A 22,354-nucleotide genomic window follows, 5' to 3' on the forward strand; every position below is an offset into this window, starting at 1 on the left:
ACGATGGATGGATCTTTCCAGATCTCTCTTCCTTCCTTCCTTCTCTCTCCAGCTATACTGAATCTTCTGTTTACCCCATCCATGGAGTTTTTAAATGGTTACTACATTTTTCTCTTTAAAAAGTTGTTTGGTTTTTTTCCAAATTACCCTGGTTATTTTTTTTCTGAGGATAGCGTTTCCTTCTGCCCGTCTCCAGAAGAGGTAGGTGTCCGTGTTTCATCCAGCAGTGACACAACTTGCAGCAGGCTGTGTGGCCCCCAGCCTGCCAGAGAGAGGTTTTCTCGCTGGAGTTTTGACCTCCTCTTTCCCCCACTCTCACTCCCCTTAGCGCTCGCTCGCCCTCTCTCCCTCTCTCTCTCTCTCTCTCTCTCTCTCTCTCTCGGCCATGTGATGCTTCCACCAGGCTGTGGTGCAGCAGGAAGGCCCTCACCAGATGTGGCCCCTCCATCGTGGACCCCCCAGATCCCAGGATCACGAGCCAAATAGATTTCTGTTCATCTTAACTCACCCAGTCTCGAGTGTTCTGTTTCGGCAGCACAAGATAGAAGATGAGGGCCGTGGGTGTGGCGGTGACGCAGGCAGGTGCGGAATGGCCCTGAGCTAGGGACAGGGGCAGAAAGGAAGTGGACACAACTGACGGCAGAGGACGAGCCTGCAGGGCTTGTGAGCGGCAGGGATGGGAGAAGCCAGAGGGGTCCCCACAGCTCGTTAGTGTGACGAGGGGCTTGCAGGGGTGGGTCTGACCAGCCTGACAGAGCTTTGGAGTCTGCGTGTGGAAACACAGACCCTTGGTGCCCAAGAAGGGGCCAAAACATTATTCTGTCAAATTTCCAGCACCAAAGTAATGTTTAATACATCCATCTTCCCTTAAAAATTAATTCAGCCTGGACAACAGTGCAAGATCCCTTCTCTAAAAAAAAAAAACTGTCTTGTGGCTTCAGAATGGGTAACACCATACAGGAGAAACGGAAGCCAGCGTCCCCCAACACGCTGACTCGGGGTTTCCTTGGCGGTTGACCCTGTGAATCGAGAGGACTCTGACTTGTGCAGAACCTTTTGCTTCCGAGGGAACTTTGCTGACCGGGCTTGCTAACCAGTGTCACTTTCTGTTTGGTTTCTCCAGATGTGACCCACTCCCTCGGGATGGGATACTGACCCCTTCCGCGCGTCCTGCGATCACGCCGGGAACGGTTTCTGTGGGGATGCCTGTAACCCGCCAGCAGTCAGACTCCTCCGGGATGGAGTCTGACACGTCCCCCCGCTGCAGGCTCAGGGACGTGAGCAGGGGTGGGAGTCTGGAGAGTCGGAGCAGCGGTTCTCGGTCCAGAAGTTTCACGCTGGTGAGTGGCGGCTTTCTTTGGAGCTTCTGTGTGCTCTGGTCGGTTCACTCTGCCCCTACTCCCCCGTTTAAGGAATATTTTACAAAATCCTTTCGGGTCAGCTAGCTTGATGTTTTGGAATACTTCTCTGTGAAACGGCATTTCATTTTTAATCATCTTAGATTGTGCACAAGCCCAGAGCATTGCCCACAGCAGTGGAGCAGATCTCTAGCTGTGGCCGGTATTGGGGCTGCCCGGACCCCTGAAGGCGGAAACAAACCCAGTTCAAGCGACTGGAGGAAGAGAAGCATCTCACAGGATGGAAACAATTTACTTTTAAACACATTTTTTTACTGCTTTACAAATAGAAATGCTTTTGTGTCCATTTTTCTCAGAATCCAGACTCTGACATAGCTTCGGGAATTTCACAAGAAGAGTCTTTGGCTAACTTAGCCCCCAAAGAACTAAGTAGATAGGAAATGAGGATAAACAAAATAGCAGCTTTCTTGGGGAAAAATGAGTTGGAAAAAACATGTCTGTCCCCATTGATTTGGAAGGTAGAAGGCTTACAGCAAAAAACAAAAAAACAAAAAAAAAAAAAAGAGAGAAAAAAAATCCTGGCCTATATATAATGTTTTTAATGTAATCAGTTTGGATTATGGAGAAAATGGCAGCCATTTAAGGCTACAGATCTCCATGTGCTAAAAGAATGATCTAGAAAACCATACCTCACCCCTTTCTGTCCCACCATGCTGACTTCAAGTAATGTCAACAGGTCTGAGGGAAACGCTGCTTTGCTTCAAGAATGAGAGAAATGTATATTTCTACCTAATGTTGTGATTTTGAAGAAATAATTTCTAATACATTCAAACCAGAAAATCCAAAATGCCAAATATACTAAAGTCATTAAAATGTACAGTGAACAAGGCCTGGCCTAGCTGATGTCTACTCGCTCCTGCACAAAGACGACAGAAGAAAGGGTCTATCCGGCCCCATTCTAGCTCTGAGAAGAACATCCAGATAAAAAGTTGGGTGATAAACTTTTAAAACACATGCCAGCAATAGTAACACAAGTCAACAATCCTAGATTTATCTGTGTTAGTACAGATTTGGGACAGGGGTTCTGTTTTTAGGGAAGTAGTAGTGAAGAAAACATTTGGTTGAACAAAAAAGTTGAGAAGGCTGAAAATACTTGGACTAAAATAACCCCTACCTAAAAAACGACTGAATCTTGCTTCAATAATTAAGTTATTACGCTTTTTCCTTTTCTGTTTTCCTTTGTTTTTCTTTTAAACAAAGAAATTTTAGTTTAACTGCAGAGTATAGACAATTGTGGCAACTCCTTGTGAGGGATTAAAAAGAAAACAACAAAAAACCCAGCATAACTCATCTCTATTCTAGACCCTAAAAACCATTAAAAAAAAAAATTACGGTGGCTAAGAAAATTTCTTGAGATGAGCCAAGCATCTGTTAATCACCAGTCTCCTAGGTAGGGCATTTGTTTGGCAGAGTGTGATTTGATGTTCACATCTTCTTATGGACACCAAAATTATCTCCCTGACACTTGAGCAATGCTTTATTTTATTTTATTTTATTTTTTTGAGACAGAGTCTCGCTCTGTTGCCCAGGCTAAAGTGAGTGCCGTGGCGTCAGCCTAGCTCACAGCAACCTCAAACTGCTAGACTCAAGCCATCCTCCTACCTCAGCCTCCCGAGTAGCTGGGACTACAGGCATGCGCCACCATGCCCAGCTAATTTTTTATGTATATATTTTTAGTTGTCCATATAATTTCTTTCTGTTTTTAGTAGACACGGGGGTCTCGCTCTTGCTCAGGCTGGTCTTGAACTCCTGACCTCGAGCGATCCACCCGCCTCGGCCTCCCAGAGTGCTAGGATTATAGGCGTGAGCCACCGCGCCCGGGCGAGCAATGCTTTATTAATTTAATAATCTAAGGTGATGAGAGACCATCTTGCCCCACAAGCTAGAACAGAACAGGGGCAGAGAGAAGAAAACAACTTCTTTCGTAGTTGTAGCACACGCTGCCGAAGCCGGCACCCTTCTCGCACCGCCCTAAATGCCGTGCCCCCGTCAGCAACCTCGTAAGAGAAACCATAAGTGCACGTGGCGCTGCCCCAGTTTCAGGGCAAGGGTTTAATTATGGTCATTTCTAACTAGACACTATTGTAATTTTTCGCCAGGGCTAACTTAAACCTGTACTTCTGGCAGGAAGGAGACGCAAACAGACCAGGGAGGGATGACATATGTGTACAGTCTTGACTACAGAACTAAAGATAAATGGCTCCCGAGGCTTGCCGTCGGGCTCCCTGCTGCCTTAAACCGGCGACATACGTCCGGACCCCTCATCTGTCTGTCTTACAAAGGGATCCCTACTAAGATGGGGACACCTCGAGCGTGTGGCACTACAGGTGTTCCGAGACCCTCCTAAGCCATGTCATGTTGTCCTAGCTCTTCCGAGGCAGTCTTGAGACTGTGTTGTGAGTTACTAAAAGGAGTAAAACAAGTTCTATTCCATCATCTCTTCAGTTCTTGTACGTAGCAGGTATTTACTAAATGTTTACTGTTTAGCTGTGTCTTAAAATAGCCGTTTGACCAGACCAGCTCTGATAGGATCTGGGTGAGAAGTCAGAGGAAGGGAGGACGGGGTTACTTACCGACCAGTTGTCTTCTCCCTCCTCACTCCCCCGGTTCCGCGTCCTCTCCTCGAGCAGACAGCCCAGAGATCGGATTGCTGGTGTCCTCTGAGCCTGTAGGCCGCCCTGGCTATGGGGAAAGCATCCCCCATGCTGGCTCTACCGTCTCATTCTCTGAGCGATAGGTGAGGCCAAAGACGTCGAACGCTTTGGAGAAGGAAGGGGGTGACTCAGGAGCTGGCACCAGACACGTCGTGTGACCTTGGGGCCACAGCATTTGTTAGCTTAGGGAGAAGGGGGGTTTCAAGGCAGCTCGTTGGATATTGTCTTTGCCTAAGTCAGAGGTAAAAATGAACAGGGAATATGCCTGGGATGTCCCCAACCCACCCGCCAAAAAGCAGACTCAGTAAGAGAGTTAAAGTTCAGGACGGTGTGCATGAAGAGCTTTCCATTCTTCTCAACCAGCCAAACCATTCCATTTTCTTTTTCTCAAGACAGAGTCTCACTCCATTGCCCTGAGTAGAGTGCTGTGGCATCAGCCTCGCTCATAGCAACCTCAAACTCCTGGGCTTAAGCGATCCTCCTGCTTCAGCCTCCCGAGTAGCTGGGACTACAGGCGCACACCATGATGCCCGGCTAATTTTTCTGTTTAAGTAGAGACGGGGGTTTTGCTCTTGCTCAGGCTGGTCTCAAACTCCTGAGCTCAAGTGATCCTCCCACTTTGGCCTCCCAGAGTGCTAGGATGACAGGTGTGAGCCACCGCCCCCGGCCCACCATTCCATTTTCTAGGAGGAAGCTCCAGTATGTCTGAAGGGCAGAGCAGACTTCAGGAACATACTTGGAGTAAGAACTTACAAATACCAGCACGAGGTAACATTCTGTCCTGGCAGCGCACCCAGGGGGTTTTGTGAACTGGCATGACCACAGGAGACACCAGCCTTAAGGGGTTAAGAATGTAGGTAACCTGACACCCAAAGCCTCCTTTAGGAGCCTTAAAGAGCTATCACTTAAGAATGTCTCTCAAGCCTCTCCAACCTTTTATTTTGAGTCTACATCACCTCTCAGGGTAGTTACCAACTTGGCAAAGAAGTGCTGCCCTGTTAAGGTATTAACAAGCATATAGTATTAGGTTATTAAGTATGAAACGTCCGATTTCCTTAAGTACTAAGTGTGACGGTTGATATCTCTGACATTTCACTTTGACGCTTCTTGTTTTATTTTTATTGTGAAGGTACATCCTCAGTCCCTCAAACACACAGTTTGGCTTGTGAGTATCTTTCAAATTTTTTTTTAGAGCCATTTTTGTGAAACCATGGATAAGTCAAAAATTTGTGTGGTTTTCGAGTATGAGTTCCACTGTGGAACCAATGCAGCACAGACAGCTTGAAATATCAATGAAGTGTTTGGGAAGGATGTGGCTAATGAATGCAGAGTATGTGATGGTTTGAAAAGTTCCGTTCTGGTGAGTTTAATCTGTAAAATGAGCCACGTGGGTGACCTGGGACCAAGGTGGATGATGATGAGCTGAAAGCTGTAGTGGAAGCGAATCCATCTCAACCTACGCGTGAATTGCAGCCAGGTTTGACGTGACTATTCCAACATATGGGACCATTTGAAACAAATTGGCAAGGTACAGAAGCTGGATAGATGGGTTCTGTATGAATTAAACCAAACCATCAGAAAGAGAAATCATCTCCAAGCTTGCCTTTCTTTACTGTCACAACATAAAGGCCAACGTTTCTACATGGTATTGTTATATGTGATGACAAATAGATTCTTTTTGACAATCACAAGCGTTTGGCACAATGGTTAGATAAAGATGAAGTGCCGAAACACAATCCAAAACCAAATATTCATCAAAAAAAGCTAATGGTGTCTGGTGGTCCAGCCACTGCAGCTTCAGGAAACCCAGTCAGTTGATGACAGCAGATGTCTACTGCAACCAGCTGGATGAGATGATGAGGATGCTTGCAATTAAGCAGCCGAGATTGGTCAATAGACACAGGCCAATCCACTTGCAAGACAACACTGGACCACATGTTGCACAAACAACGCTGCTCAAACTACAGCAGCTGGATTTGGAAACTCTCTGCCATCCAGCGTATTCACCAGACCTTGCACCAACTGACTACCACTTCTTCCAGGCTTTGGACCACCACTTGCAAGGAAAAATATTCAGTTCTCAACAAGCTGTGGAAAACACCTTTCGAGATTTCATCACCACTCGCTCTCCAGGCTTCTTCGCTGATGGCATAAATAAGCTACCATTAAGATGGCAACACTGTGTCCATAGTTTAAGTGCCATTCTTGGATTAATTGTACTGTTTCTTGTTTGAGATATAATAAACTACACTTTTGATTTGAAATTGGACACTTCATATTTAATGACCTAACAGACTAAAACGTAAGTGATTATCTTCCTGACCGTGAAGTTGATAGTGGTTTCTTAAATAGGGCACAAAAAAAGTTTTGTGAAAGAAAACATGGATACATTTATACTACATTAAAATTACGGAGTAGTATCAAAAGATCCCATGAAGAGAGAGAAGAGGTGAGACAGTGAGCAAGAAAAGATACTTGCAATAAATGTATCCGACAAAACATTTGTATCTAGGCTATATAAAGAACTCTTACACATTGTATTTTTTTTAAGACAGCTTGTTAGAAAAATAGAAGACTCCAGCAGGCATTTTATTAAGAGGATCTCCCGTCGGCTGGGAAGTCAGGCTGAGCATCTGTATAGAATCCAAAATGCTCCAGGACCCAAACCTTTTTGAGCACTGATGTGATGCCACAAGTGGAAAATTCCACACCTGCCCTATGTGACAGGTCGCAGTGAAAACACAGGCACATGGCACACAGTTTATTCAGTGTCCGCAAGGGAAAAAAGATCCTCCCAGCCCCCTGTAGCTGCAAGATATCTTTTCTGCGTGTGCCAGATACGTACGCCACATTTTTTACTGTAAGGACTTACATGTGCATAAGTGGAAGAACACGACAGCTGAGCAGCGTGTGAGTTCGGAGTCAGACGTGACGGTGATGTCAAACAGCCACAGATGGGCCACCTGGGTGGCTTTCCTATATGTTGCTTTTTTGTCTTTTTGTTTGCTTCCATGTGTCTTTCATATTAAAGTTTTTCCTCAGACGCTTGATGATTCTTAGATGTCCACACATACTCAAGAGTAGGATATTAAGAAATCGATGAAAAATCTGCACCGGGCTTTGCTGCCCGTGGCCTTTACCTGTGGGGTGATCTGGCTGGGGAGCCCTGGGCGCTGGCCTCGGTTTGGCTCCCGGGCCCTTCAGACCCCAGAGACCCGAGCAGTCGCTGTGTGGGGGGGTCACTTCGGCTCCGTCTACTCCCCGTGTCTTTAATGCCGCCCTTCCCCGTCAGCTCTGCCGCTAAGTTCCTCCTGGACCTTCTTTAAGAACAAGCGTCCAGTTTTCTGCTGGGGTGAGCGCGTTGCTCCTGAAAGGGACCTTCCGCCAGTCCTGCTCTTTCCACTGTCACTTTCCCACACTCAGGGCCTGCGCAGTTCTGCAGGGCATGCCGGGGGGGGGGGGGGGGGGGTGGCTTTCCCCAGCTGTGACGCAACACTCAGCTCTCTTGGGTCTTCTCAGTCGGCTTCCACCTGTCTTGCTTTTGTTGCTGTCATCTCTTTCCCTGTTATTTTTGTCTTTATGATTTAGGCCTTTGGGGAAAAATCTCTTTATTTCAGTGGAGTTTCTGGAAGAAGGGGAGATAAATATGTGTGCTCAACCCACTGCCTTTAACCAGAGGTTTCTTGTTATAATGGAAACAAGCGTGTCCGACAGCAGGGAGCGGAGAGCAGCTCTCCAGGGGCCTGGAAGGGAACTGCTTTTCCATCCCTGACTCCCTGGGAACCACAAGGCTAGGGCCCACAACAGGTCTTTGACAGAATTCTTTTCCATCAGGCACGATGGTGAGGACGCCCAGGCACAGTCTGTCAGTGGGGTGACCCGAACGGCAGGGACTTTTAGAAATCAGTGAGTTCCACCCTGGGCTCTGTATCGACCCCGACTTTGGCCGCTTTCACTGCCTTTTTTTCTCTTCCATGAAACTGCTGTTTATCTCTTCTGTTCCAATCTCCAACCCTGTCTTGTAGGACGACGAGAGCCTGAAGCACCTCACCCACGAGGAAAAGGATGTCATCCTGTTTTTTGAAGAGACGATCGATTCCCTGGAGGATGACTTCGAGGAGCCCGTCCTGTGCGACGGTGATGACCGTTACCACTCCTCCCGCTCTCTGGAAGAGAGCACGTCCAGTCCCTCTGAGCCCGAAGATGTCATTGACTTAGTGCAGCCACCGCCTGCTGCCGGGGAAGCTGAGCATCTTCCAGACGGGACACGGGCAGCAGGTGAGGAGGAAGCACAGGTGCAGACCTGTGCCCTGGTGTGTTGGACTCTGCGAGACAGAGCCCCTTTCGTGGTGTTCTCCCAGGTTTGTGGTGTAGACGCTGTGGAGGCTTTCCAGAGTTTGACAGGGAATAGCATCCTCTTGGTACCTTGATTGTCCAACGAAGGGGAATGCCAGAAGGACTGGGATAAAGAATGAGACTAATTCAGCATATAAATAGATTTTCTGTGTTCATGTGTATATACACACACACGTGGAAGGAAAGATGGAAAATTGGAAATCACTTCCAGGTAATAATTCTGTTCTACAAAGAAAATATATGAGATACTTGTATTTGAGTGCAAGATTATGCCCCCAATTCTGTAGCATGACTCTCCAGGGTGGGAGCACTTGAGCTGGAAAGCCAGCCGGTTCAGGAAAGCAGAAAAAGATCAGCCTCTACTTTGTCCGTTTTGCTGGATTCCGAGTGGCGTCAAAGTAAGCCCTGGGATGGAACGGGAGGGAAATGGAGAGAAATCCCTTCCAGTGTCTCTCCCTGATTGGAAAGGATACTGGAAACAAATGTGGCCAAGGCGACGAGATTGGAAAAGACGAGGAGGAAACAGAAGGGCAAGCGCTTTTGCTCTGGCGACTATAAAATGCTGCCATTGGTCATGAGCCTCTAGAAATGTGTGTGTTTTAAGCAAGGCCGAGTACTGCTCAGAACCTCACAGACTCCAGCTGTGGGTTCCGTGGAAACATGGGGCTTGTTTGGCAGCATCTCTTCAAAGCAGAGACCTAGTATGAATTTCCCATTTTTATCACACTTCTGCTTTGAATTATAGTTCCTAGAAATAACTTCAACCAGCTGATCCTTTTAAAATATCGGATCCCTTAATGATGCAGAGAGAAACACTTTTTGAAAATAAGTTGTCCTCTCCCACCAAGCCCCTAACATGATCTTTGCATAACAATTTAAGTGCCTGCTCTGTGGCAGGCGTCCTGTGAGATTCTGAAGCTACAAAGATGAAAAGACGCAGCTCAGAGTTTTGGAGCAGGAGACAGGTGTGTAAGTGCAGCAAAGTGCCAGGTGGTCTGCGATTGACATATGTCACATTAGGAACACATGATGGGCTCGAAGGCAGCCCTGTTAGCTTCCACCTGGGGCTGTGAGGAAACATTTCTGTGTCCCAGGGGAAAGTGACACAGCCCTGTGTCCTTCATCCAGGAAGACCTGCTGAAGTTGTCAGTGTGTGCCCCACGCTTTCCAGCCTCGCTTTCTCCTTCACGAAATCCCCCGATAAGTCCCCTGATGAGCCTTTTGCTCTATCACTTCCTGTCACTGGCCTCAGGTGACGGAGCCTCAGAATCCTGCTTTGGTAGGACGTGTCCTGGTGCTGCGGGTTTCTGACCTGCAGGTCTGTCACTGTCACCGATTGGCTTGTTCTCAGCATGTGCTCGTGGCAATAATCTGCTTTCTCCCTGCCTAGTCCAGGGCATGGGGATGGAGGGAGTTTCACTCACAAGGGGCACTGTGGAAGCTGGTGTTGTGTCCCTTTGAGACTCTTTTGAATTTGGGGAACAGGAACATCATGCATTTACTTTTTTACGTGGGGTGGTGGCTTACGAGGCTTTTTCCCTCCTGCTCCAGGGGCTGGACCTGCCAGGAAGGAGGGTGTTCCTGACCTTGACTGCGGGAGACCAGATGCCGAGGAGGCTGCGGCGCCAGACCCCACGTCTCCAGAGCCCCTTCCTCCACCCGCGTCCCCGCCCGGCCCCTCCGCTCCAGCCCAGCCCCGGAGGGCGCTGCTCTCCCCTCCGCCCGCCGAGCACCCGAAACTGCCCCGCTCCGTTCCCACCCCGCTGGTTATCGCTCAGAAAATGTCTGAGAAGTTGGCCGGGCATGAAGCCCTGTCGCCCACATCCCCGCCAAAGGAGGGCAGGTCTGGGGAGCGCAGGACGCTGACTTCTCCAGCCCCGCGGGACGGAGACCCCGTCCCGTGGCACAGACACACGGCGCCCCCTGCGCCCAAGGCCCACCGCTTCCCCAGCAACATCAGCGTGACCAACAGCTCGGGGAAGGACTTCAGCAAGACCATCTCCAAGGCGGCCGTCAGCGTGCAGGAGCGGAAAGCCCAGGTCTTGGCCAACATCAATGGCGTCTCTGTCCTCACGGCAGGAGACAGGGAAGATCGGTCACCGAGGAGTGACCTCGCCGAGCAGAGGAAGAGCTTCTCTCCAGACCATGCGACGTGTGACCAGGACAAGCCAGGCCTGGCCAAGGAAGCGGAAAGCCCGTGGGCAGCAGGGCAGGCCGGGGGTCGGCAGTCCAGAGCCGTGCAGACGGAGCCGTCCCCGGCGCTGGCCAACGGCTTCCGGACCGTCCACGACGTCCTGAAGAGCGAGCCCAGTCCCTTCGTGCCCGCCGGGAAGACCATCACCTTCCGTCCGGACCCGGCCCTGCCCTGCAAGCTCGCACGCCAGGGCGCCAGCAGGAGCTGCTGCGAGCCCCGGCCCGCGGACTGCGGCCAGGACGCCAGGAGGCCGTCGGGCTCCCTCCCCCGAGCAGGCGGGTTCCGGCCCCAGGGCATCACCGTGCAGTTCTCAGGCCGGGGCTCCTCGGAGGAGGCCCGCCGCGAGGCCCTCAGGAAGCTGGGGCTGCTCAAGGAGAACTCGTGACGGAGCAGCGCCTCCAGCCAGCCAGGGCCAGCAGCACGGCAGCGGGGACGACATGAGATAGGTTAGCATTCACACAGGGCTGGTCTCCTCCCGCAAATCCGGGAGCTGTTTGGCCTAAAATGGACGTAAAGAGCAGTCGCCTGGGTCCCCCTGCTGTGCCCTGTTGGGGATGGATCCGAGAGGCACCAGGCTCGTGGCCATCGGGCTGAGCGAGGGAGGAGAGAGAACTGCCCAGCCCACCCTGACCAGAGAGACCTTCCCCAAAGAGAATCCGGCCCGTATCTTGTCATCTTTCTTTTTACAAGAACTCAGAGAGAGAATAACCTTTAAAACTTGGCTGGGTGTGGTGGCTCATGCCTGCCTGTAATCCTAGCCCTCTGGGAGGCTGAGGCAGGAGGATAGCTTGAGGCCAGGAGTTGGAGGTCACCATGGGCTATGATGACGCCACTGCACTCTAGCCAGGGCAACAGAGTGAGACTCTGTCTCAATAAAATAAAAATAAATAAAATAAAACTTACAGGCTTCCCTGATCTGTAAATGCCACGTGGTTTCCGATTTGGGAGGAAAGGGATGGGGTCTGCGTTGTCATTCTTTAATCCAGCCTTTCATCCTGAGTACGTGACGTGGCAGCCAGTTTAGGTCCCTTATACTCAGGGTCTTCCCCGCCTTTTCTAAGAAAATAAAAAAGGAATGTTTGTGAAACTTTAATAGTGTCTTAATACACTTTTTTGGCTTTTTCTTTTTGAAGGGTATACAGGAAGGTCCTTCAGCCTTAGATATGCGTCTGTTTCTTGCTATACTTTGGTTTGCTCTGTTTGTTATACTGAAAATTGAAATGAAACCTTTGGAGTATGGTCTACTATAATTTTGAGTTGTGGGAGTGAAATAGAAAGGTTGGGTTTGGGAAAGGTGGTAATTTTGAGAGAGAAGTCTCAGGCTACAGGGTCAGAGTTACTGGGACATGTGCACGAGCCTGTGTTACGTGTATATATGTACATAGTAAATGTCTGTAGATACATATATGTTAACATTTACACATATAGGTAGTGTGTGTGCACACGCACATTTGTTAAAAATGCAAGCTTCCGGAAACCTCCTGAGTAACTACAGAATGCCAGCATTTCCTATTCTCGGCACAGTGACGATGATACAAAAAATTGTGACTCTTCCTAGCTTGGAAAGTCTCTTCAGGACACATCTCCACGATATTTTGGCGAACCAAAAGTGCTTTTTTTTCTCAACAGTGTCCTCCTCTGTTCCCAATAAAAGTAATAGTCCCCGCTTCCAAATGAGCAAGACAGCTCCTTTTTTAGGGAAGAACATTTTAAAAGATTAATCTCCTTTAATTTATCACCTGGTTTTAGTTTTGCATGTTCAGGGTAGCCAGTAAACAGAAGAAAACACAAGATTCTTAAAGATCTCTGGCTACGTCCCATGCGCAAGATCTCGGGATTAATTTAAAAGGAAAAAAACCAGTGAACTAGGCTATGCAGCAGGGAGAAAACTGGCTTCTCCCAGACTACGTCTGACGCGTCTGACGTGCCGAGTCGTGCCCGCAAGCATTATTATCAAAACTATTTAAGGCTGGAATCTTAAACCTCTAAAAATAGACAGGAGGGGCTGCCCTGAGAAGCCACACCCTTGTGTTTGTGATTCAGCCAGCCCGGGGGGACGGTCTCTGTTTCTTTCCTGTTGAATATTCCTTAAATTCAGGCTTTTAAATGTGCTGTGAAGGACGTTTTTCAGAGTATTCATTTTGCTTTGTAAGTTACGTAAAACGAATGATGATTTTTTTCCAAAGAACTACATACAGTATTTGGTGTCTCCTCTAGCTCTTGTTCTCATGATTAATAATCGTCTCATAGATTCTTGATGATCCTAATTTAAATAGGTGCTTTAATTTTGCAGCTTTTAAAAGTAGTTACTTTTAATTTTACTTCTGTTTATGTTAGATCTGTTTAAATGATTTATGAGGGCTGTGTTTCCTTTTTACAAAGTGAGATGCCGTACAGTGTTTAATGAAGGTCTCGACGTGACTAATGTTTTAAATATTCTTTATAGGTGAGGATTGTTTCTTTTTATCTTATGATTTCATTGTGAGTAGGGTGAACTTGGCTGCATATTAGTATATTTGTTCTCATAATCACATTTATGAAAAATAAATTGAGAAGTTTTATCTTCATCATAAGCAAGTTTTTGTGGCATTATATGCTGTATTCACAATTACTGTCTTTTAAATTGTTATATCTTTTCTATTTATTCATAATTTCACCTATTTATTCATAATGATACTGGTACTGTAGTCATTCCTTGCACCCAAAACCCCAGCAATTAAAGCCGTATGTTTTGTATGAAGTTCAGATTACAGCTGCTGATGAACTAACCTGTATGTTTATGTATCCTGTTAACAACAAATCCAGTTTGCTGAAGGGCATTAGTTCCCTTGCCGTAACTATGTGATGTGATGTTCTTAGAGGCCATCTGGTTCAAAGTCATTTCAAGGACCACACATGTTTCAAAGCAAAATTGGAATGAAAAGGAAAGATGAATCCTAAGTGTCCAGGTTTTTCTTTTTTTTCAAGTGATGCTTGCAAACCCATCTCCATTTTTATGAAACTCTTAATACTTAAATCCCCCCCCCAAAAAAATATTATCCTTTGCTTTTAGGAAGGTGTGTTCAGATGGCCAAAGCAGAGTCTGCTCTGCAAATGGTGACACTTTGCAGTCACCAGCGTGACAGTATTTGCTGCGGTTCTCTCCTCCGCCTCATCTCCTTCCTGTTACGTGGCACACCTAGTCCGAGTACTCATCTCCACAGAATTGGCAGAAGTTGTGACCTTCGCTCCCCTCCTGCGAGGCTGGGTGAGGAGAAGAGGCACAGGAAAGGCACAGCGATGCCTCGGGGATGCTGCCCCTCTTGTGAGGGCCATCATATCATGTCCCCACTGCACTCAGAGCCACCGAGGACGGCTCCGAGCACAGGTGGCTCAGAGCACAGAGCCCAGGGCATCTTCCCGGCCTGCCCAAGCCGACTTTGGGGCGTGTAGCGCCCTTCCCTCGGGGTTCCCGGTAGGTGTGGCTCCCACTGCAGGACGCCCACTGCCAATGAGCTTCCAACCAGAGCTAACTTCCACGGAGTTAATAAGGGAGGCCTTATGGACCCCTCAGGCTTGACCTTGTTATTTAAAAAATAAATCAGAAAGGTATATTCTTTAAATTCCCCACAACTCCAGCTGTGAGGATGCGGATCTTTCAGAGGATTTGGTGGTGATGCCTTCTGTGCAGGTGATCTAAGCAATCAGTTCCTTACTGTTTAATAAAGAGGAAGGGGGAGAGAGAAATAAGGCGAATACGACAACGATTTGCTTTTGCACACGAATGTGTGACTGCTGTGTGATGTTTTCCCAGCGCCTGCGCGCAGAATGGAGGCTTTGTTTCCCTGAGTGTGTTTTATCGCTGTGACTCGGCAGGATTAATAAACTTCTTTCCCCCCCTAAACTGCTCCCTTGGGTTCTTAAACTTTCGTCATCACATAATGGTGTTCTCTGAATGAGCGGTAGCCTTGTTTTTCTGTGTTTCCTCTTGTTCCCGGCCTGTGGTCCCCGCCAAGGTGGGGGGAGGAAGGGGAGGAGTCAGGTGTGCTCACCTGCCGGAGAGGTTCATGTTTTCATTGAAATGACAAGTTACCAAACAGGTTTTGTGTCTTCTCTTCACAACAAGCCTTTCCCCCCACTGCTTTAAAGTATGGGGAACCAGTTCCTATATCCCTTTCTAATCTTCTAGCTGGACAAGCCCTGCTTTCAAACACCAGAGAGAAGAGGAGCTGTAAGCCGCAGCGTCCTGGGGAAACTGGAACTCTCTGGCATTGAATTTGAAACAGAGGCGTGGCTGGGAACCAGGGTCACTGCCTTCTGTCAGCCCTGTGGGGGGGTCTAGCCTGCAGGAGAGGGGGCCCACCCAGGCTTTGTAGCACACGACCAGACCAGTCAGCCTTTGTGTGTGACAGGCAAAGGCCTTCCGGAAAAAAAGAACAGCAAAGCTCTGGCCTCCACGTTCCAAATTCACAAGACTTCAGAAATGCCAGTCGTCCGGCTAGGCAGGCTCACCTCCATGCTTCTTGTCCTGGGGCTGGGGTGACAACCCTGGGAGCGAGGAAGGATTTCCTTCAGGCTTCTCATCTGAACTGTGGGGACTTCCTAGTTCACAGCCAGCTAAAAAGGGGGGACATCATGACCTCCAGTAATGATCTAAAAAGCCTCCCTGGCACACTCGGCATTCTCCAGCCTGGGGAGGAGGTGACACAGCAGCGAGCTTTGCCGTTGGCCTCCTGGGTTGCTTCCCAATCCCACCCCTGTGCTGCGGGTCCCCTCCCAGGCCTGTCCGCTCCAGGGCATGCTAGGATCTAGAGCACGGCCAGGCCAGGCCGGGAGGGTTCCTCACCTGTGGCACTAGGTGGGTTTGATGCAGGTTTCCTGACTCCCAAGGCTGCTGTGAAACCCTCAACGCCCGCTGTCCCCCTCTGTCCCTCTCTCCTGAGCCCCCAGAGCATTTGGAAGGTGAGACCCGCTCCAGCTGTGCGGGCCGGGCTCCTGGCTCCTGGCTGCTATGCCTGGTCCCTGGCACGTGAGCCCACCCTCACTCCCTGCCTGTGGTCAGTCAATCCGTGACCGTCCCTGCCCCCATCCTGGCGCAGGCAAGAATTCACATTTGGAAGCCGAGGCTAATGGAACTCAGTTGTTGATAAACAGGTCACACTTCATAAACTTTAACCTCAGCGAATTTGTGCATGAAACAATGCTGCCAAGGGGAGGGACCTGCGTTCTGGAAATACCTTTCAGGGGTGGGGCTGAGGGCACCAGGAAGCCCTGTGCCAGGCCTGCCTGCTCGCACTGTAGGGGGCCTGTCCGATTTCGGGCCTTGGCTGGGTTTCCAACGTCCCAATCAGCTCTGTGAGCTGCAGAACATGGACGTGACCAGGCTTGCGGGATATGACAGTGTTCATTCATCTGTTCCACAAATTTTGGTGTCCTTCCTGGGTGCCAGACCCTGAGGGGCGCTCGATGGTGTCTCCTTTCTTCATTACAGCCACGTGTAGGTGGGGCTGTCACAGCCACCAGCAGATGGGATTGTGGAAGTCTTGCTCTCTCTCTGCAGCTCTGGGGGCTGCAGCCGCCCTGCCTGGGTGACCTGGGCCACACACTCCTGCTCCCACGTGGACTGAGACATCTTTGCTCGTTTCCCTTCTGCAGTGCTTTCCTCGCCACCCGGAGTCACTTCCTGTGCTGTCCTGCTCCCTTGTCCCCAAGGCTCCGCCCTGCTCTGGGCTTAGGTTTCAGCTCCATGGGGGTAGGAAGGAGAGGCAGCGGGAGACCGGGTCAGGCCTGGGCCTGCACAGGGCCCGGGGGGTCGGGGCATGCTTGAATCCGGTGCCTGTGGCCTCAGCCTTGAGGGCTCAAGGTAGGTCCTCTGTTGGTCTCCGTCTCCGGCCCTCCCCTTAGGACTTGGTTCTGGAACCTCGAATTTCCAACACCGACACGTGGGGCTGCTACTTGCAACACACCCGAGTCCAGCCGGGGCTGCCCGATCCGCGCCAGAGCAGGTCTTGGAAGTCGTGGTTGTTGCTGGAAAGGCAGCCAGGCTTCAGGGGAGAGCCCACGGGCCTGGCTCCGGCCGTGCCCAGCAGGGCTCCACGACACATTTCCAGCCACACTTCCATCACGACGCAGTGCCAGCGAAACTGTGGCCCCTCTCCTACCCTGTCGGAAATCATTACGATTCTGCCAACGTGGTGTTGCTCGCATTTTTGTCTCCATTTTATCGGGATGTGCCTGCCCTCAAAGAACTGAGCTCGATCTTGCCTTGGGAGGCTCTACAACTTCGTCTAATAACGTTGCCATTGTTTCAATTGTCTTTGTAAATTTCTTCTAGGAACAGCTACTTTTGGTGCCAGTTTAGGCCAGGTTTTAAAAATCACTCAAGGTTTCCTTTTAAAGCAATTTTTTTCTCAGCCCGATGGTCTACCTCGTACAGTTTTGATGCCAGGTGACTATGTGCTGTTTCTAAAACTCAGATCCACCTGATTGCAAAGGCGCATTTTGCGCTGAGCACGCTCTGCTGGACTTAAATTCCACGTCGAAGCCTCACTGCTTCCCGGGGAGTGCAGGGGAGCCGCTGCAAGGACAAGAACCCTGACCCCGGAAATAGGAAAGACTGGGGGGTTACACAAGGCTTAGAGGGCTGTCATGCTAGATAATTCTGCGTGGCCGCAGAGAGGACAGGAAGAGACATTTCAGCTTGCTACGGAGAACTGCTGGGCACTTAGACTGGAACAGAGCGAGCGAGAGTGCCAGCCCCACAGAGCGTGTGAGCAGCGGACCTGCCAGTCCTCGGGGATCGTCCTGAATGTGGTCACAGCGTCACACACTTGGCACGAGCCTGGCTCACACCTTCCTTATCACCATCACCACCACAGGGCCTGCCACCCCCCCGGCCACCCGTGCCACCCTGCATCCTGGTCCCCTCCCTGCAGGCAGCCGGGAGGGATGCAACAAAGAAGTCACTTTCACACTGAAGCTCCACCGGCTGCTGGGAAGCAGGGCTTTCCCACTTTCTAAAAATAGGCGTCCAGAGTTTATTTTCCTTCTCTGGGGCCAGGCAGGTCTGGCCTCCTGCTCAGACATGACATGGGAGGAAGCCACCCACTGAAGCAGAGGCTTTCCCACACGTCCTGTCCTTGCCCGTGGACGTCGCAGAACTGTTCCCAGGGCCGGGGACCCTCTTCCCGGGGACCCAGGGATCTGGGCCTCGCTGAACCCTCAGTGGCAGCCCAATGGGCTAGGCCCACAGACAGTATAGGCAGACCCTCCCCGAGGTGCACGGCGGGAGAAGCACTCGGTGCGGGGTTGACATCCTGCAGGCGGGGACCCTGCTGTGCCCACCTTTGCATCCCCAGTACCTGGCATGGCACCTGGCACGGCAGGTGTTCGGGAAACAGGTCTTACATTGAATCTGCCTGTGAACGCTGAAGACAAGCGTAGCTCAGAAGCCTCACCATGAGCGTAGGTGACTCTCACAGTTTAGGAAGAAGATGGCCCAGTTCGAGAGAGGAGAACAGTAGACGTGGGCACTTTCTTGGTCCTGAGCGTGACCATGATGATCGAGGAACCCTCTACCTGACGGGGCCAGGCCACACTTCCTGCCTCCCCGGCACGTGACTTCTGGGGCTCCCTTGCGTGGATCAAAAGGTCCACGTCAGCGGTGGCCAGCCCGTGAGCATCTGGGCAGCTGTTACGCTGTCCTGGGGCTGTCCCGGGGGATACAGTCAGAGCAGGACGGACACAGCCCCATCCTCCCCAGACTCGCAGTCCAGGGGACAAGACAGACACATCAGCTACTGGCAGGAAGGTGTGGCCGTACTGTGGAAGGGGAAACAGGGGCCAGGGGACAGAGTCCGGGGCAGTGGTCAGGGAAGACGGCCAAGCTGAGACTCAGAGCACTGGAAGGGGAGCAGAGTGTGTTCAGGGCAGAGGTGTGGCCTGCGTGAGACCTACAGTAAGTCAGGAGTTAGAGCAGTCAGGACGGGGAGGGTCTGTGTGGGGCTGTCGGTGCCATGGGAGGGGAGCCTTGCCCACACAGGCCTTGCCATCTAACAGTCATTCTACAAACGCTTGGGCACCATTCTAGACACTGGGATACAGTAAAATAAAAGCAAAACATGAAGCGAGACCCTACTCTTGAGGAGCTTATACTCCAGGGGTAAAGATAGAAAACAAAGCCAAGAATGGTGCTTCGGGGAGCGGGTCAAGCAGAAGTGGCGGATGCAATTCCTGCCCAGCAGAGAGCGGGTGGGGCCAAGGGAGTCGAAAGCCGGTGTCATCACCAGGCAATTAGGACGTAGGAATGTGCCAGCTCACCCCTCAAGTCACACCACCACGCAGGGCTCTGTGACTACAGCCCGATGGTTTCAGCAGCCTGGGTTGCAGTCAAGGAAAGGGAAGATGCCCAGCTTCCCAGGGAGGAGGAACAAAACCAAAAGAACGCCGTACACACTGTCCTCCACTGCGCGTGTTACCTCCTCCACATGCATTATCGCAGGACATAACCGGACGCCTCCTCCTGACCACACGTCAGCGTCTGTGCAGCGACGCTGAGGCTTCTCTAGCTGAGAACAGCAGCCCCATTTGCTCTGCTCAGCGTCTGGGGCCCAAGCCCTGTGCCCCAAGAGTGTCACTTCCAGAAATGGTTCTGTCTGCCCAAGAACCCGATCTGCTCCAGATAAGTTCAAAGGAAGTGGTAAATGACAAAGCCAGGGTGAAACCGGGCAGGCTAATCACACTTAATGGGAGCCTGAACCCTAGACACCGGCCGAGCCGGCTGACCCTCTAATGACAGAGGACCCGGGGCGGGTGCACCTCTGGGCTGGGCAGCCTTGGGAGGCATCACGAGCGGGTCCTAACCGGATGCTGTCTGCAATGGGGCTTTGAACAACACCCACCCTGTATTCGCACGTTATTCTGTATTTCAGTAGAAGCGTTCAGGGGGACAGAAACAAAGAGAGGCTGGGCACAGTGGCTCATGCCTGTAATCCTAGCACTCTGGGAGGCTGAAGCAGGAGGGTCGCTTGAGCTCAGGAGTTCCTGACCAGCCTAAGCAAGAGCAAGACCCCATCTCTACCAAAAATAGTAAAAATTAGCCCGGTATGGTGGTGCACACCTGTCGTCCGTTCCAGCTACTCAGGAGCCTCAGGCAGGAGGAACGCTTAAACCCAGGAGTTTGAGGTTGCAGTGAGCTATGATGATGCCACAGCACTCTAGCCCAGGTGACAGAGTGAGACTCTGTCTTGGAAAAAAAAAAAAAACAAAAAACAAAGAGAGGCAGGACATACAGTGAAAACGAAGACGGGCCCAGGCCTACACCTGCCACTGACAGGGTGGCCAGCCGTGCCCAGGTTCCCTCCCATCTCTGCTCCAGTGTCCTCCTGGCATTAGTCAGGATGGGTGAGGCTGTGCAGTGGTAACAAATAGACCCCATCATCTTAGTAGCTTAACAAAACGAGTTTACTTTACTCACATCACTTAGTGGGCCTGGCTTCCTTTCTCCATCATGCAGCCACGCTAGCGGGAACACACGGCCTCCGATGTCCCTGCAGCAGGGGAGGAAGAGGGACGCGGAGGGTCTTGTGGGACATACCGGAAGGCAGGCCTGAAGGGGGCTGACGTCACTCCTTCCACACATCACTGGACTGGACTCACCACATGGCCACACCCCACGTTGGGGGACCAGGAAATGCAGTCCCCTCCCAGGAAGAGGAAATGTGACAGTGAGCCTTCACCCGCTCAACCGTGAAATCCATTCATTCATTCGTTCCTCCAGTTTAGGTGCCAGGCGTTGCGTTAAGTGTTGGGGCCACAAAGATCACCCTGTCCTCAAGAAGGTCAGTAGGCGAGACACACAGATGTCACGTTACAGTCCTGGGCAGGCTATTGTGGGAGCAGCAAGAGGCACTGACCCCACCTGGGGCAAAGGGGTGGGCAGTGGTGTGCTGGTAACTGTTTAACAACCGGCTCTCTGGAGAAACACGCATGCGTACATGTACACACGAGTGTTCGTGGTAAATTCTGGTATAAAGGAAGTAGGGCACACAAGTTATAGATAATACCAAAATATCCAACACACTGGAAATTCCACATAGCCAACTGATTCCCATAGAACTTATTGATTTTTAAAAATTACTTGTTAACTGTTTATTCATCAAGAGAAGCTAGCCACCTATTCGTGTTTCAGAGCTCAGGAACACGTCAGTGACAAACTTCTACGGAATTCAGCCCAAACAAATTCTTTATATTCCAAAATCACTTTGCACTCTGAAAGATACCAGCCTTCCGCATTTCCTCAAGCTCTTTCCTGGAATCATAATTTCTGTAGAAATCTGCCTACGCAAACTTACAGAGAGCTGCAACCCCCAGGGAGACAAGCAATGCCCCAACAATATGAAACTGCAGGTGCCTGTCAGAAGGCCATGCATCTGGGGTTTCGTCAAAGCTCTGGAAGCCAGGGTCGTTACTGTCCTTGACAGCTATGTCAACAAGGGAAGGACATAGCGGTGTGGAGGGCACTTTCTGAGAAGCTGGGATGAGGGGGTGCTCTGGGAACCACACACAGGCTGGTGCCAGGGGAGAGCTCCTCATAGGCAGGCGCTGGGCAGGCAGCTTCCCCAGGGGAGCAAGGGAGCCCCGAGTTCCCTGCTGTGCTTGGGCGACTGTTATGCACTGTCGGCCTCCCAAAGCTGCTAGGGAACAAGGAAAATAAATGCACGTGCAATTCAAGTGCTTGGGCACCCAGCTTCCTCCACACTGGAAGAGATGGGAGGGCAACGAGAGGGGTCCAAATCCCCCCACCGTGGACCCACGTGGGAGGCCTGGGATTCCCACTTGCATGAGAGTCTCCTCGGAGACTGGAGTGGGTGGCTTGTCCCACCTGCCAGCAGCCCTCCTGCACGCCCAGACCCTAATCCCTCCAGAGCCTGAGCCCTTCTGGCCTCATTCTCTCCCCTGTGGGGACAGGGCACAGATGGCCATTCCCCTGAGGACACCGCCAGGGCTGGGCCTGCGGGCTCCCCACTCCTCTGCGACTGACATGCACACGCGTGTGTGGTGGCCAGGCCAGGCCATTCTCTGCCAAAGCAGCCCAGGACGGCAGATCCCCAAATCCCAATGTTCTCAAACCTTTCAAGGCTTTGAATCCGTGGCTAGGTAAGGCAAAGCAGTTAGGGGACAATCTCTGGCCTTGGAAGATGAGGAGAGGTTCAGGGCTCTCCAGGACGCAAGGTACGTGCCTTTAACGGTGGCGTTTTATAAAGAGTGATAATGGATAGGGAATACATCTAAGTGTTGCTCTGAGGACTCTCCGTCTCTGAATATCTTTATGTCTAGAAAGTCGTTTAATACTCACATCAACCCTGTGGGGTAGGTCCTATTGGAGGAAACTGAGTCACGGAGTGGTTGGGTAACTTCCAGAATCCTGCAGCGGTGAATGTCAGAGCTGAGATTTGGACCCTGGCAGCCTCACTCTCAGCCATGGCTCCGAGCCTCGGTGCCCACACAGGAGCCTTGTCCTCCGCCCTGTCCCTGCCCTCTGGGACACAGAGCCCGGGAGTGTGTCGTGGGCGGCATCAGATCCAGAGCAGGCCCAGGTCATAGGGCTGCAGCTCAGACGCTGCAGGGACCACTTGGTCAAGATCAAGACTGCAGAGACTGCGTAATGCCCAGGCTGTGGCGGCAGTCCCTGCCGGGAGGGAGCCTGAAGCTTCTGCAGCCTCGCCATGGCCGGGTCGGTCACCTATGCCAGG

The 22,354-nt window shown here is 51.0% G+C and overlaps 1 protein-coding gene and 1 long non-coding RNA gene across 2 annotated transcripts; one reads left to right on the forward strand and one right to left on the reverse strand.

Annotated features, from left to right (window-relative positions):
* The first annotated feature begins 942 nt into the window (after positions 1-942).
* Positions 943-11,532, forward strand: PROSER2 (proline and serine rich 2). Its single transcript, XM_069458982.1, has 3 exons — positions 943-1,340; positions 8,098-8,350; positions 9,980-11,532. The coding sequence occupies exons 1-3, from the start codon at positions 1,203-1,205 to the stop codon at positions 11,005-11,007; spliced, it is 1,419 nt and encodes a 472-aa protein (XP_069315083.1). The 5' UTR covers positions 943-1,202; the 3' UTR covers positions 11,008-11,532.
* Positions 3,240-22,109, reverse strand: LOC138375404 (uncharacterized). The gene is made up of 4 exons (XR_011231493.1): positions 21,958-22,109; positions 20,077-20,149; positions 11,526-11,678; positions 3,240-4,254 (listed from the first exon to the last, which is right to left on the reverse strand). It is a non-coding gene; the product is annotated as an uncharacterized lncRNA (long non-coding RNA).
* Between the last annotated feature and the right edge of the window lie 245 nt (positions 22,110-22,354).

This window comes from Eulemur rufifrons, chromosome 25, assembly GCF_041146395.1.
Source record: "Eulemur rufifrons isolate Redbay chromosome 25, OSU_ERuf_1, whole genome shotgun sequence".
In the NCBI taxonomy this organism is placed as follows: domain Eukaryota; kingdom Metazoa; phylum Chordata; class Mammalia; order Primates; family Lemuridae; genus Eulemur; species Eulemur rufifrons.

What these genes read in the sequence shown, in the direction of transcription:
- PROSER2 (XM_069458982.1), top strand. Translation starts at nt 1,203, where the DNA reads ATGCCTGTAACCCGCCAGCAGTCAGACTCCTCCGGGATGGAGTCTGAC. An exon ending in GGTCCAGAAGTTTCACGCTG is followed by an intron (nt 1,341 to 8,097) that starts GTGAGTGGCGGC and finishes CCTGTCTTGTAG; the next exon opens with GACGACGAGAGCCTGAAGCA. An exon ending in AGACGGGACACGGGCAGCAG is followed by an intron (nt 8,351 to 9,979) that starts GTGAGGAGGAAG and finishes CTCCTGCTCCAG; the next exon opens with GGGCTGGACCTGCCAGGAAG.